Source organism: Seriola aureovittata, chromosome 10 (genome assembly GCF_021018895.1).
Source record: "Seriola aureovittata isolate HTS-2021-v1 ecotype China chromosome 10, ASM2101889v1, whole genome shotgun sequence".
NCBI classification, from domain to species: Eukaryota; Metazoa; Chordata; class Actinopteri; order Carangiformes; family Carangidae; genus Seriola; species Seriola aureovittata.
The window spans coordinates 24,175,962-24,191,540 of NC_079373.1; the positions used below are offsets into that span (position 1 = coordinate 24,175,962).

At 28.8% G+C, this 15,579-nt stretch overlaps 1 protein-coding gene across 2 annotated transcripts in view; it reads right to left on the reverse strand.

Annotated features, from left to right (window-relative positions):
• Nucleotides 1-15,579, reverse strand: part of rlig1 (RNA 5'-phosphate and 3'-OH ligase 1) — a 23,485-nt gene continuing 7,906 nt past the window's right edge. For both annotated transcript variants that reach the window (XM_056386839.1, XM_056386840.1), the window contains exon 7: nt 1-1,120. In XM_056386839.1, the coding sequence (XP_056242814.1) occupies nt 935-1,120 (186 nt within the window). In that variant the 3' untranslated portion in view covers nt 1-934. The remainder of the gene's footprint in view (nt 1,121-15,579) is intronic.

Consider the following 15,579-nt stretch of genomic DNA (forward strand, 5'->3'; position numbering starts at 1 on the left):
GAAATTCTAACATACTCTTTATTTATTCCTCATTAGCAATGAAACAGCTGTAGCATAGTTTTTACATTATATTAATGGAACATTTAAGCAGCTTCACTAACTAGAAATGTCCAGTTGGTCAGTCATTTTTACAGTAAAGGCATATTCACATTATTGCAGCAAAAAAAAAAAGCTTTTGTGTGCACTTCCTCTTTCAGATTTGCTGAACTTTGCTCTGAGCTGTGCTGACCTCTGATGGATGAAAAGCTTATTACTTGTTTCTGAATTTTCAGAACTCTACAATAACCAACTGGCATCACAGTGAGACCAGACTAAGAATATATTCTCTGTGTGCAATATCAGCATGCATATTATTGTTAATGTCTCAAATGTTTCTGTAGCTAAGGTAGCTGCATTTTGGCACAGCGCCACCAGGAGTTTTAGAGTGGTAAATACTACACCGACCACTGCAGAACCCCCAGTATAAGACCGTTGTTTTTCTGCTGTAATGTGAATACATCTCAAAGCTGTACACATTTTTGCAAAGCAAATTCAATAGCAGAAAAGATGTTATAGAGAGAAGAGTTAACATTGGCATTACTTTCCACCTCTCAAGACAGCTATGTAGCAACAGCAAAATTTTCAAATAGCGCCTTTAATACAAACCACTGTTCCTGTCTGATCCTCAAGGTTTGATCCTAGCCTTGCCTCATTGTAAACCATTCTGATCTAGACTTATTAAGACTAATCTTGATATGTGGAACCTGTAGTTCTACATCAGTGCATTTCATTTGTTTCCACTGAAAATTTTAGTGATTTAAACAGGGAATTTTAAACCACTCATCTGGAATTACAGGCAAAAATATCTGACAACTATCGGCAAAGTAATAAATCCTTGCAGGGTCACAGAAGACGGTTTAGGGGAGGGAATGTTTCGTATTCGCAGCCTTTGGTTTTAGGGGTCGAACTGGATGTCCTGGAGCCGACTGAAGCAGTGTCCATTTAGTGAGGAGAAAGATGAGAACAAGTCCTTGCTGTTGTTGTACTCGTCAACTGTCCAGTCGACATTAATGATCACGGACCTGTCACCGAAGGAAGAATCCCCATCGGGCCACTTCAGTCCCAGGTGATGACGATGAACCTAGTGACAGACACAGAACGGCTCACAACCTGCACTCCAGCATGTCTTTCATTTCTTTTGCCTAATTTTTATTTTTCACACTAGTCTTTTAGCACAGGTTTAGGAGAACAAAGAATTTTCATACACACATTGCCTGTGCACATAATATATGTATATACTTCAAAAATCAAAATGTTTGAATGCCATTACAGCCAATTACAGCATTAGCATAGTAGCAAAATAAAATAGTGTATACTGTGACATTTTTTTCCCCTTACTATAACTTTTTTGATGCCTTACTATACTATGATTTTTTTATGCCATAAAACATCATGTTATAGTAAGGCAAAGTCATTAAAGCCTTAATATACTATGACGATGTACTATGACATTTTTATGTTACCATACCATGAATTTTTTTTTTGCTTTATTATACTATAATGTTTCATCATATCATAGTAAGGCAAAAAGAAATAAGTCTTAGCATACTATGACTTTTTTTTGACTTGCTAATACTCTTTCAGTGCCTTACTATACTATGACTTTTTATGCTTTACTAGACCATCAGGTTTTTGTGCCTTACTATATTATGACGTTTTTATGGCAAAATATGATAGTATAATAAGGCAAAAAAATGCCATACTACATTCTATGACATTTTAATAACTTACTATAGTATAACTTTTTATGCAAAAAAACGTAAAAGTATAGTATAGTATAGTAAGGCGTAAAAATTTCATTGTGTAGTAAGTATTAAAATGTCATAATAAAGTAAGGCATTGCAAAAGTTATACTATGGTAGGAAATACAGTATAGTATGGCAATTTTGTTTGCCTTACCATACCATGACTCACTATACTATTATGTGCTATTTGCTATGACATTTTTATACCTTAAAGTATTCATTTTTCAGTGCCACTATACTACGACATAAAATGCCAAAGTATACTATGATTTTTTTTTTTTGCCTTACAATACTGTAACTTTTTATGCCTCACTCTATGACTTTTCATACCTTAATCTACAATGACGTTTTTTGACATTTTTATGCCTTACAAAAGTATGGCTTTTTATGACTTCACATACTATGATGTTTTTTGACAATTTTTATGCCTTACCTTACTATGATGTTTTATTCCTGACCATATGACAACGTTTTTTTTTATGTTTTTAAACCTTATTATACGATGACATTTTTATACCTTAGTATACTATGATGTCTTCGGACATTTTTAAACTTATGTATTATGACTTTTTTAAATGTTTTTATGTCTTACTATACTATGATGTTTTTCGACTTTTTATGCCTTACTATACTATGACTTTTCATTCCTTATTCTACTATGACGTTTTTTTGAATTTTTTTTGCTTTATTATACTATGACATTTTTTGACGTTTTATGCCTTACAATATTATAACTTTTTATGCCTTACTATTGTGTCGTTTTTGGACATTTTTATGCCTTACTTTATTATGACTTTTTTTTGCCTTACTATACTATGACATTTTTTGACATTTTTACGTCTGACTATACTATGACTTTAAATGCCTTACTATTGTGTCGTTTTTGGACATTTTTATGCCTTACTTTATTATGACTTTTTTTTGCCTTACTATACTATGACATTTTTTGACATTTTTACGTCGGACTATACTATGACTTTAAATGCCTTACTCTAGGACTTTTCATACCTTACTCTACAATGAGGTGTTTTTGACATTTTTATGCCTTACAATAGTATGACTTTTTATGACTTCACATACGAAGATGTTTTTTGACATTTTTTTTGCCTTACTATACTTTGACTTTTTATGCCTTACAATTCTATGACTTTTTTTGCCTTACTATACTATGGCTTTTTATGCCTTATTATAATTTGACATATTTATGCCTTACTATACTATGATGATTTTATGCCTTATTATAATTTGACTTTTTTTTTGCATTACTATACTATGACGTTTTTATGCCTTACTATACTATGTCATTTTTATGCCTTACTATGCTGACTTTTTTTGCCTTACTATACTATGACGTTGTTATACCTCATTATAATTTGACGTTTTTAGACCTTATTATATTTTGACTTTTTTATGCCTTGCTATGCTATAACATTTTTATGCCTTATTATAACTTGACTTTTTTATGCCTTGTTATAATATGACTTTTTCATGCTGTACTATAATATGATTTTTTATGCCTTACTATACTATGACGTTTTTATGACTTTTTATGCCCCTACTATACTATGAAATTTTTATGACGTTTTTATGCCTTACTATACTATGACTTTTTACGCCCCTACTATACTATGATGTTTTTATGACTTTTTACGCCCCTACTATACTATGAAATTTTTATGACTTTTTATGCCTTACTATACTATGACGTTTTTATGACATTTTATGCCTTACTATACTATGAAATTTTTATGACTTTTTGTGCCTTACTATACTATGAAATTTTTATGACTTTTTGTGCCTTACTATACTATGACGTTTTTATAACTTTTTATGCCTTACTATACTATGTCGTTTTTATGACTTTCTATGCCTTACTATACTATGACGTTTTTATGACTTTTTATGCCTAACTATACTATGTCGTTTTTATGACTTTCTATGCCTTACTATACTGACTTTTTTTGCCTTACGTTTTTATGCCTTACTATACTACAACGTTTTTATGCCTTACTATACTATGTCGTTTTTATGACTTTTTATGCCTTACTATACTATGAAATTTTTATGACTTCATATGCCTTACTATACTATAACTTTTTATGCCTTGTTATAATATGACTTTTTCATGCTGTACTATAATATGACTTTTTATGCCTTACTATATTATGACTTTTTATGCCTTATTATAATTTTACATTTTTATGCCTTACTATACTATGACATTTTTATGCATTTCTATGCTATGACTTTTTTTTGCCTTATTTTAATTTGACGTTTTTATGCCTTACTATGCTGACTTTTTTTTGTCTTACTATACTAAGACGTTTTTATACCTCATTATAATTTGACGCTTTTATGCCTTACTATACTATGACGTTTTTATGCCCTACTATACTATGACTTTTTATGCCTTGTTATAATATGACTTTTTCATGCTGTACTATAATATGATTTTTTATGCCTTACTACACTATGACGTTTTTATGCCTTACTATACTATGACGTTTTTATGCCTTACTATACTATGACTTTTTATGCCTTACTATACTATGACGTTTTTATGACTTTTTATGCCTTACTATACTATGAAATTTTTATGACTTTTTATGCCCCTACTATACTATGACGTTTTTATGACTTTTTATTCCTTACTATACTATGAAATTTTTATGACTTTTTATGCCTTACTATACTATTACGTTTTTATGCCTTACTATACTATGACTTTTTATGCCTTGTTATAATGACTTTTTCATGCTGTACTATAATATGATTTTTTATGCCTTACTACACTATGACGTTTTTATGCCTTACTATACTATGACTTTTTATGCCTTACTATACTATGACGTTTTTATGACTTTTTATTCCTTATTATATTATGACTTTTTATGCCTTATTATATTATGACTTTTTTGCCTTACTATACTATTACGTTTTTATGATTTTTTATGCCTTACTACAATGTCGTTTTTATGACTTTCTATGCCTTACTATACTATGACTTTTTATGCCTTACTATACTATGACATTCTTATGACTTTTTATGCCTTACTATACCATGACATTTTTATGACTTTCTATGCCTTACTATACTATTACGTTTTTATGACTTTTTATGCCTTAATATACTATGACATTTTTATGACTTTTTATGCCTTACTATATTATGACTTTTTATGCCTTACTATATTATGACTTTTTATGCCTTACTATACTATGACATTTTTATGACTTTTTATGCCTTACTATACTATGAATTTTTATGCGTTACTATACTATGACGTTTTTATGACTTTTTATGCCTTATTATATTATGACTTTTTATGCCTTACTATACTATGAAATTTTTATGACTTTTTATGCCCCTACTATACTATGACGTTTTTATGCCTTACTATACTATGACTTTTTATGCCTTGTTATAATGACTTTTTCATGCTGTACTATAATATGATTTTTTATGCCTTACTACACTATGACGTTTTTATGACTTTTTATGCCTTACTATACTATGAAATTTTTATGACTTTTTATGCCCCTACTATACTATGACGTTTTTATGACTTTTTATTCCTTACTATACTATGAAATTTTTATGACTTTTTATGCCTTACTATACTATGACGTTGTTATGACTTTTTATGCCCAATTATATTATGACTTTTTATGCCTTACTATACTATTACGTTTTTATGCCTTACTATACTATGACTTTTTATGACTTTTTATGCCTTACTATACTATGAAATTTTTATGACTTTTTATGCCCCTACTATACTATGACGTTTTTGTGACTTTTTATGCCTTACTATACTATGACGTTTTTATGACTTTTTATTCCTTATTATATTATGACTTTTTATGCCTTATTATATTATGACTTTTTATGCCTTACTATACTATTACGTTTTTATGACTTTTTATGCCTTACTATACAATGTCGTTTTTATGACTTTCTATGCCTTACTATACTATGACTTTTTATGCCTTACTACTATGACATTCTTATGACTTTTTATGCCTTACTATACTATGACATTTTTATGACTTTTTATGCCTTACTATACTATGACTTTTTATGCGTTACTATACTATGACGTTTTTATGACTTTTTATGCCTTATTATATTATGACTTTTTATGCCTTATTATATTATGACTTTTTATGCCTTACTATACTATGACTTTTTTATGACTTTTTATTCCTTACTATACTATGAAATTTTTATGACTTTTTATGCCTAATTATATTATGACTTTTTATGCCTTACTATACTATGACGTTTTTATGCCTTACTATACTATGACTTTTTATGCCTTGTTATAATGACTTTTTCATGCTGTACTATAATATGATTTTTTATGCCTTACTATACTATGACTTTTTATGCCTTACTATACTATGAAATTTTTATGACTTTTTATGCCCCTACTATACTATGACGTTTTTATGACTTTTTATGCCTTACTATACTATTACGTTTTTATGACTTTTTATGCCTTACTATACAATGTCGTTTTTATGACTTTCTATGCCTTACTATACAATGACTTTTTATGCCTTACTATACTATGACATTCTTATGACTTTTTATGCCTTACTATACTATGACATTTTTATGACTTTCTATGCCTTACTATACTATGACATTTTTATGACTTTCTATGCCTTACTATACTATGACATTTTTATGACTTTCTATGCCTTACTATACTATGACATTTTTATGACTTTTTATGCCTTACTATACTATGACTTTTTATGCGTTACTATACTATGACGTTTTTATGACTTTTTATGCCTTATTATATTATGACTTTTTATGCCTTACTATACTATGAAATTTTTATGACTTTTTATGCCCCTACTATACTATGACGTTTTTATGCCTTACTATACTATGACTTTTTATGCCTTGTTATAATGACTTTTTCATGCTGTACTATAATATGATTTTTTATGCCTTACTATACTATGACTTTTTATGCCTTACTATACTATGAAATTTTTATGACTTTTTATGCCCCTACTATACTATGACGTTTTTATGACTTTTTATGCCTTACTATACTATTACGTTTTTATGACTTTTTATGCCTTACTATACAATGTCGTTTTTATGACTTTCTATGCCTTACTATACAATGACTTTTTATGCCTTACTATACTATGACATTCTTATGACTTTTTATGCCTTACTATACTATGACATTTTTATGACTTTCTATGCCTTACTATACTATGACATTTTTATGACTTTCTATGCCTTACTATACTATGACATTTTTATGACTTTCTATGCCTTACTATACTATGACATTTTTATGACTTTTTATGCCTTACTATACTATGACTTTTTATGCGTTACTATACTATGACGTTTTTATGACTTTTTATGCCTTATTATATTATGACTTTTTATGCCTTACTATACTATGAAATTTTTATGACTTTTTATGCCCCTACTATACTATGACGTTTTTATGCCTTACTATACTATGACTTTTTATGCCTTGTTATAATGACTTTTTCATGCTGTACTATAATATGATTTTTTATGCCTTACTACACTATGACGTTTTTATGCCTTACTATACTATGACTTTTTATGCCTTACTATACTATGACGTTTTTATGACTTTTTATGCCTTACTATACTATGAAATTTTTATGACTTTTTATGCCCCTACTATACTATGACGTTTTTATGACTTTTTATTCCTTACTATACTATGAAATTTTTATGACTTTTTATGCCTTACTATACTATGACGTTGTTATGACTTTTTATGCCCAATTATATTATGACTTTTTATGCCTTACTATACTATTACGTTTTTATGCCTTACTATACTATGACTTTTTATGCCTTGTTATAATGACTTTTTCATGCTGTACTATAATATGATTTTTTATGCCTTACTACACTATGACGTTTTTATGCCTTACTACACTATGACGTTTTTATGACTTTTTATGCCTTACTATACTATGAAATTTTTATGACTTTTTATGCCCCTACTATACTATGACGTTTTTGTGACTTTTTATGCCTTACTATACTATGACGTTTTTATGACTTTTTATTCCTTATTATATTATGACTTTTTATGCCTTATTATATTATGACTTTTTATGCCTTACTATACTATTACGTTTTTATGACTTTTTATGCCTTACTATACAATGTCGTTTTTATGACTTTCTATGCCTTACTATACTATGACTTTTTATGCCTTACTACTATGACATTCTTATGACTTTTTATGCCTTACTATACTATGACATTTTTATGACTTTTTATGCCTTACTATACTATGACTTTTTATGCGTTACTATACTATGACGTTTTTATGACTTTTTATGCCTTATTATATTATGACTTTTTATGCCTTATTATATTATGACTTTTTATGCCTTACTATACTATGACTTTTTTATGACTTTTTATTCCTTACTATACTATGAAATTTTTATGACTTTTTATGCCTAATTATATTATGACTTTTTATGCCTTACTATACTATGACGTTTTTATGCCTTACTATACTATGACTTTTTATGCCTTGTTATAATGACTTTTTCATGCTGTACTATAATATGATTTTTTATGCCTTACTATACTATGACTTTTTATGCCTTACTATACTATGAAATTTTTATGACTTTTTATGCCCCTACTATACTATGACGTTTTTATGACTTTTTATGCCTTACTATACTATTACGTTTTTATGACTTTTTATGCCTTACTATACAATGTCGTTTTTATGACTTTCTATGCCTTACTATACAATGACTTTTCATGCCTTACTACACTACGACTTTTTATGCCTCACTATACTATGATGTTTTTGACATTTTAAGTTCGTACTATACTATGACTTTGCATTCCTTACTGTTTTTTGACATTTTTACGCTTTACTATACTATGACTTTTCATACCTTACTCTACAATGACGTTTTTTAAATATTTTTATGCCTTACCATACTATGACTTTTTATGACTTCACATACTATGATGTTTTTTAACAATTGCCTTACTATACTATGACATTTTTTGACGTTTTATTTCATACCATACTATAACTTTTTATGCCCTACCAAACTATGACGTATTTTGACATTTTTATGCATCAGTATACTACGACATTTTTTAAAATTTTTATGCCTTACTATAATATGACTTTTTATATCTTACTATACTATGATGTTTTTAGGGCATAAAAAGTCATAGTATAGCTGTCCTGCTGTCCCAGGCTGTGCCTTGAGTGGACTAAAGAGTGTCAGCGGAGTTCTAAAGTTGCTAAATGTCTTCTTTGCAGTGCTCCAGTGTTGGCTGCTCCCAACTTCTCTCTGCCGTTTCAGCTGGAAATTGATGCCAGCACCTCTGGAGCCAGTGCTGTGCTGCTGCAGGAGGGCGATGGGGGTGTGCACCACCCAGTCTGTTACTTCTCTGCCAAGTTCAAGTGACATCAGTTAAATTACTTTACCACTGAGGAGGAGACCCTGGCTATGCTGCTCGCTCTGCAGCATTTTGAGGTGTATGTTGGCTCCAGCTCTTACCCAGTTATTGTGTACACTGACCAAAACCCTCTTTTTTCCTAACCCAGATGGATAACCACAACCAGCGGCTGATGCGCTTGGATTTGCTGCCCAGGGGTACAATCTGGAGATCAGGCACAAGAAGGGAGCCGAGAACATAGTTGCAGATGCTCTTTAATATTGTGTCACACACGTTTGCCTTCCACAATGTTGACCATCATTATTAATATATATATATTAAAAATAATGGTGGTGGTTTGCTATTCCAACCAGTGCGTTGGTCTTATTGGGGGTGTTATGTTCAATGGTGTTGTGTTGTGCATGCTGGTGTGCCCTTTGCCCTCCCCTGTTCTCCAACAGGTGACTCGTATCGACTCAGCCGGGGTTGAAAGTGGGGAGGCTTGGCCGGTGCCAGAGTATGCCGTTCGTGTCATTGAGAGAGAACTGTGTGGAGCTGCAGTGGTCGTTAATTCCCATAGTGATATTCTCCCTTTTTCTGTGGTTGTTGTTAGTTAGACTTATCTTGGTTGTCTGTTATTGTTAGTTTCTGTTACTCTGTGTCAGTTTTTTGTTGTAGTTTTCTTTTGTGTGAATAAAATTTCTGATATTTGGCTGAATCTGTGTCCCTGTGAAAAAGTTATACTATAGTGAGGCATAAAAAGTCAGTATATTTAGGCATAAAAAATCATAGTATAGTAAGGCATAAAAAGTCATAAAAACGTCATAGTATAGTAACGCATAAAAAGTTATAAAAACGTCATAGTATAGTAACGCATAAAAAGTTATAAAAAGTAATAATATAGTAAGGCATAAAAAGTCATAAAAATGTCATAATATAATAAGGCATAAAAAGGCATAAAAAGTCATAGTATAGTAAGGCATAAAAAGTCATAATATAATAAGGCATAAAAAGTCATAATATAGTAAGGCATAAAAAGTCATAAAAACGTCATAGTATAGTAAGGCATAAAAAGTCATAATATAGTAAGGCATAGAAAGTCATAAAAACGTCATAGTATAGTAAGGCATAAAAAGTCATAAAAACGTCATAGTATAGTAAGGCATAAAAAGTCATAAAAACGTCATAGTATAGTAAGGCATAAAAAGTCATAATATAGTAAGGCATAGAAAGTCATAAAAACGTCATAGTATAGTAAGGCATAAAAAGTCATAGTATAGTAAGGCATAAAAAGTCATAAAATTGTCATAGTATAGTAAGGCATAAAAAGTCATAAAAATGTCATAGTATAGCAAGGCATAAAAATTCATAAAAACGTCATAGTATAGTAAGGCATAAAAAGTCATAGTATAGTAAGGCATAAAAAGTCATAAAATTGTCATAGTATAGTAAGGCATAAAAAGTCATAAAAAGTCATAGTATAGTAACGCATAAAAAGTTATAAAAACGTCATAGTATAGTAACGCATAAAAAGTTATAAAAAGTAATAATATAGTAAGGCATAAAAAGTCATAATATAGTAAGGCATAAAAAGTCATAATATAGTAAGGCATAGAAAGTCATAAAAACGTCATAATATAGTAAGGCATAAAAATTCATAAAAACGTCATAGTATAGTAAGGCATAAAAAGTCATAGTATAGTAAGGCATAAAAAGTCATAAAATTGTCATAGTATAGTAAGGCATAAAAAGTCATAAAAATGTCATAGTATAGCAAGGCATAAAAATTCATAAAAACGTCATAGTATAGTAAGGCATAAAAAGTCATAGTATAGTAAGGCATAAAAAGTCATAAAAATGTCATAGTATAGTAAGGCATAAAAATTCATAAAAACGTCATAGTATAGTAAGGCATAAAAAGTCATAATATAATAAGGCATAAAAGTCATAAAAACGTCATAGTATAGTAAGGCATAGAAAGTCATAGTATAGTAAGGCATAAAAAGTCATAAAAACGTCATAGTATAGTAAGGCATAAAGAGTCATAGTATAGTAAGGCATAAAAAGTCATAAAAATGTCATAGTATAGTAAGGCATAAAAAGTCATAATATAATAAGGCATAAAAAGGCATAAAAAGTCATAGTATAGTAAGGCATAAAAAGTCATAATATAATAAGGCATAAAAAGTCATAATATAGTAAGGCATGAAAAGTCATAAAAACGTCATAGTATAGTAAGGCATAAAAAGTCATAATATAGTAAGGCATAGAAAGTCATAAAAACGTCATAGTATAGTAAGGCATAGAAAGTCATAGTATAGTAAGGCATAAAAAGTCATAAAAATGTCATAGTATAGTAAGGCATAGAAAGTCATAAAAACGACATAGTATAGTAAGGCATAAAAAGTCATAATATAATAAGGCATAAAAGTCATAAAAACGTCATAGTATAGTAAGGCATAGAAAGTCATAGTATAGTAAGGCATAGAAAGTCATAAAAACGACATAGTATAGTAAGGCATAAAAAGTCATAAAAATGTCATAGTATAATAAGGCATAAAAATGTCATAGTATAGTAAGGCATAGAAAGTCACAAAAACGTCATAGTATAATAAGGCATAAAAAGTCATAAGAATGTCATAGTATAGTAAGGCATAAAAAGTCATAAAAACGACATAGTATAGTAAGGCATAAAAAGTCATAAAAATGTCATAGTATAGTAAGGCATAAAAACGTCATACTATAGTAAGGCATAAAAAGTCATAAAAACGTCATAGTATAGTAAGGCATAAAAAGTCATAAAAATGTCATAGTATAGTAAGGCATAGAAAGTCACAAAAACGTCATAGTATAATAAGGCATAAAAAGTCATAAGAAAGTCATAGTATAGTAAGGCAAAAAAAAGTCCTAGTATATTAAGGCAAAAAAAGACATAGCATAGTAAGGCATAAAAAAGTCATAGTATAGTAAGGCAGAAAAAAAGTCATAGTATATTAAGGCATAAAATCATCATAGTATAGTAAGGCATAAAAATGTCAAATTATAATAAGGCATAAAAATGTCATAGTATACTAAGGCATAAAAAGTCATAGTATAGTAAGGCATAAAAATGTCAAATTATAATAAAGTATAAAAATGTCATAGCATAATAAAGCATAAAAAAGTCATAGTGTAGTAAGGGATAAAAACATAGTATAGTGAGGCATAAAAAAATCATAGTATAGTAAGGCATAAAAAAGTCATAGTATAGTAAGGCATAAAAACGTCAAATTATAATGAGGTATTAAAACGTCATAGTATAGTAAGGCAAAAAAAAGTCATAGTATAGTAAGGCATAAAAAGTCAAATTATAATAAACTATAAAAATGTCATAGTATAGTAAGGCATAGAAAGTCATAAAAACGACATAGTATAGTAAGGCATAAAAAGTCATAAAAATGTAATAGTATAGTAAGGCATAAAAATTCATAAAAACGTCATAGTATAGTAAGGCATAAAAAGTCATAATATAATAAGGCATAAAAGTCATAAAAACGTCATAGTATAGTAAGGCATAGAAAGTCATAGTATAGTAAGGCATAAAAAGTCATAAAAACGTCATAGTATAGTAAGGCATAAAAAGTCATAGTATAGTAAGGCATAAAAAGTCATAAAAATGTCATAGTATAGTAAGGCATAAAAAGTCATAATATAATAAGGCATAAAAAGGCATAAAAAGTCATAAAAAAGTCATAGTATAGTAAGGCATAAAAAGTCATAATATAATAAGGCATAAAAAGTCATAATATAGTAAGGCATGAAAAGTCATAAAAACGTCATAGTATAGTAAGGCATAAAAAGTCATAATATAGTAAGGCATAGAAAGTCATAAAAACGTCATAGTATAGTAAGGCATAGAAAGTCATAGTATAGTAAGGCATAAAAAGTCATAAAAATGTCATAGTATAGTAAGGCATAGAAAGTCATAAAAACGACATAGTATAGTAAGGCATAAAAAGTCATAATATAATAAGGCATAAAAAGTCATAAAAACGTCATAGTATAGTAAGGCATAGAAAGTCATAGTATAGTAAGGCATAAAAAGTCATAAAAACGTCATAGTATAGTAAGGCATAAAAAGTCATAATATAATAAGGCATAAAAAGTCATAGTATAGTAAGGCATAAAAAGTCATAAAAATGTCAGTATAGTAAGGCATAAAAAGTCATAAAAACGTCATAGTATAGTAAGGCATAAAAAGTCATAATATAATAAGGCATAAAAAGTCATAATATAATAAGGCATAAAAAGTCATAGTATAGTAAGGCATAAAAAGTCATAATATAATTAGGCATAAAAAGTCATAAAAACGTCATAGTATAGTAAGGCATAAAAAGTCAAAAAAACGTCATAGTATAGTAAGGCATAAAAAGTCATAAAAACGTCATAGTATAGTTAGGCATAAAAAGTTATAAAAACGACATAGTATAGTAAGGCATAAAAAGTCATAATATAATAAGGCATAAAAAGGCATAAAAAGTCAAAAAAACGACATAGTATAGTAAGGCATAAAAAGTCATAAAAACGTCATAGTATAGTAAGGCATAAAAAGTCATAAAAACGTCATAGTATAGTAAGGCATAAAAAGTCATAATATAGTAAGGCATAAAAAGTCATAAAAACGACATAGTATAGTAAGGCATAAAAAGTCATAAAAACGTCATAGTATAGTAAGGCATAGAAAGTCATAAAAACGACATAGTATAGTAAGGCATAAAAAGTCATAAAAATGTCATAGTATAGTAAGGCATAAAAAGTCATAAAAACGACATAGTATAGTAAGGCATAGAAAGTCATAGTATAGTAAGGCAAAAAAAAGTCATAAAAACGACATAGTATAGTAAGGCATAGAAAGTCATAGTATAGTAAGGCATAAAAAGTCATAAAAACGTCATAGTATAGTAAGGCATAAAAAGTCATAGTATAGTAAGGCATAAAAAGTCATAAAAACGTCATAGTATATAGTAAGGCATAAAAAGTCATAATATAATAAGGCATAAAAAGGCATAAAAAGTCATAGTATAGTAAGGCATAAAAAGTCATAATATAATAAGGCATAAAAAGTCATAATATAGTAAGGCATGAAAAGTCATAAAAACGTCATAGTATAGTAAGGCATAAAAAGTCATAAAAATGTCATAGTATAGTAAGGCATAGAAAGTCATAAAAACGTCATAGTATAGTAAGGCATAGAAAGTCATAGTATAGTAAGGCATAAAAAGTCATAAAAATGTCATAGTATAGTAAGGCATAGAAAGTCATAAAAACGACATAGTATAGTAAGGCATAAAAAGTCATAATATAATAAGGCATAAAAAGTCATAAAAACGTCATAGTATAGTAAGGCATAGAAAGTCATAGTATAGTAAGGCATAAAAAGTCATAAAAACGTCATAGTATAGTAAGGCATAAAAAGTCATAATATAATAAGGCATAAAAAGTCATAGTATAGTAAGGCATAAAAAGTCATAAAAATGTCAGTATAGTAAGGCATAAAAAGTCATAAAAACGTCATAGTATAGTAAGGCATAAAAAGTCATAATATAATAAGGCATAAAAAGTCATAATATAATAAGGCATAAAAAGTCATAGTATAGTAAGGCATAAAAAGTCATAATATAATTAGGCATAAAAAGTCATAAAAACGTCATAGTATAGTAAGGCATAAAAAGTCAAAAAAACGTCATAGTATAGTAAGGCATAAAAAGTCATAAAAACGTCATAGTATAGTTAGGCATAAAAAGTTATAAAAACGACATAGTATAGTAAGGCATAAAAAGTCATAATATAATAAGGCATAAAAAGTCATAAAAACGTCATAGTATAGTAAGGCATAAAAAGTCATAAAAATGTCATAGTATAGTGAGGCATAAAAAGTCATAAAAACGTCATAGTATAGAAAGGCATAAAAAGTCATAATATAATAAGGCATAAAAAGTCATAAAAACGACATAGTATAGTAAGGCATAAAAAGTCATAAGAATGTCATAGTATAGTAAGGCATAGAAAGTCATAAAAGCGACATAGTATAGTAAGGCATAAAAAGTCATAAAAACGTAATAGTACAGTAAGACATAAAAAGTCATAAAAATGTCATAGTATAGTAAGGCATAAAAAGTCATAATATAATAAGGCATAAAAAGTCATAAAAACGTAATAGTATAGTAAGACATAAAAAGTCATAAAAATGTCATAGTATAGTAAGGCATAAAAGTCATAATATAATAAGGCATAAAAAGTCATAAAAACGTCACAGTAAAGTAAGGCATAAAAAGTCATAAAAACGTCATAGTATATAGTAAGGTATAA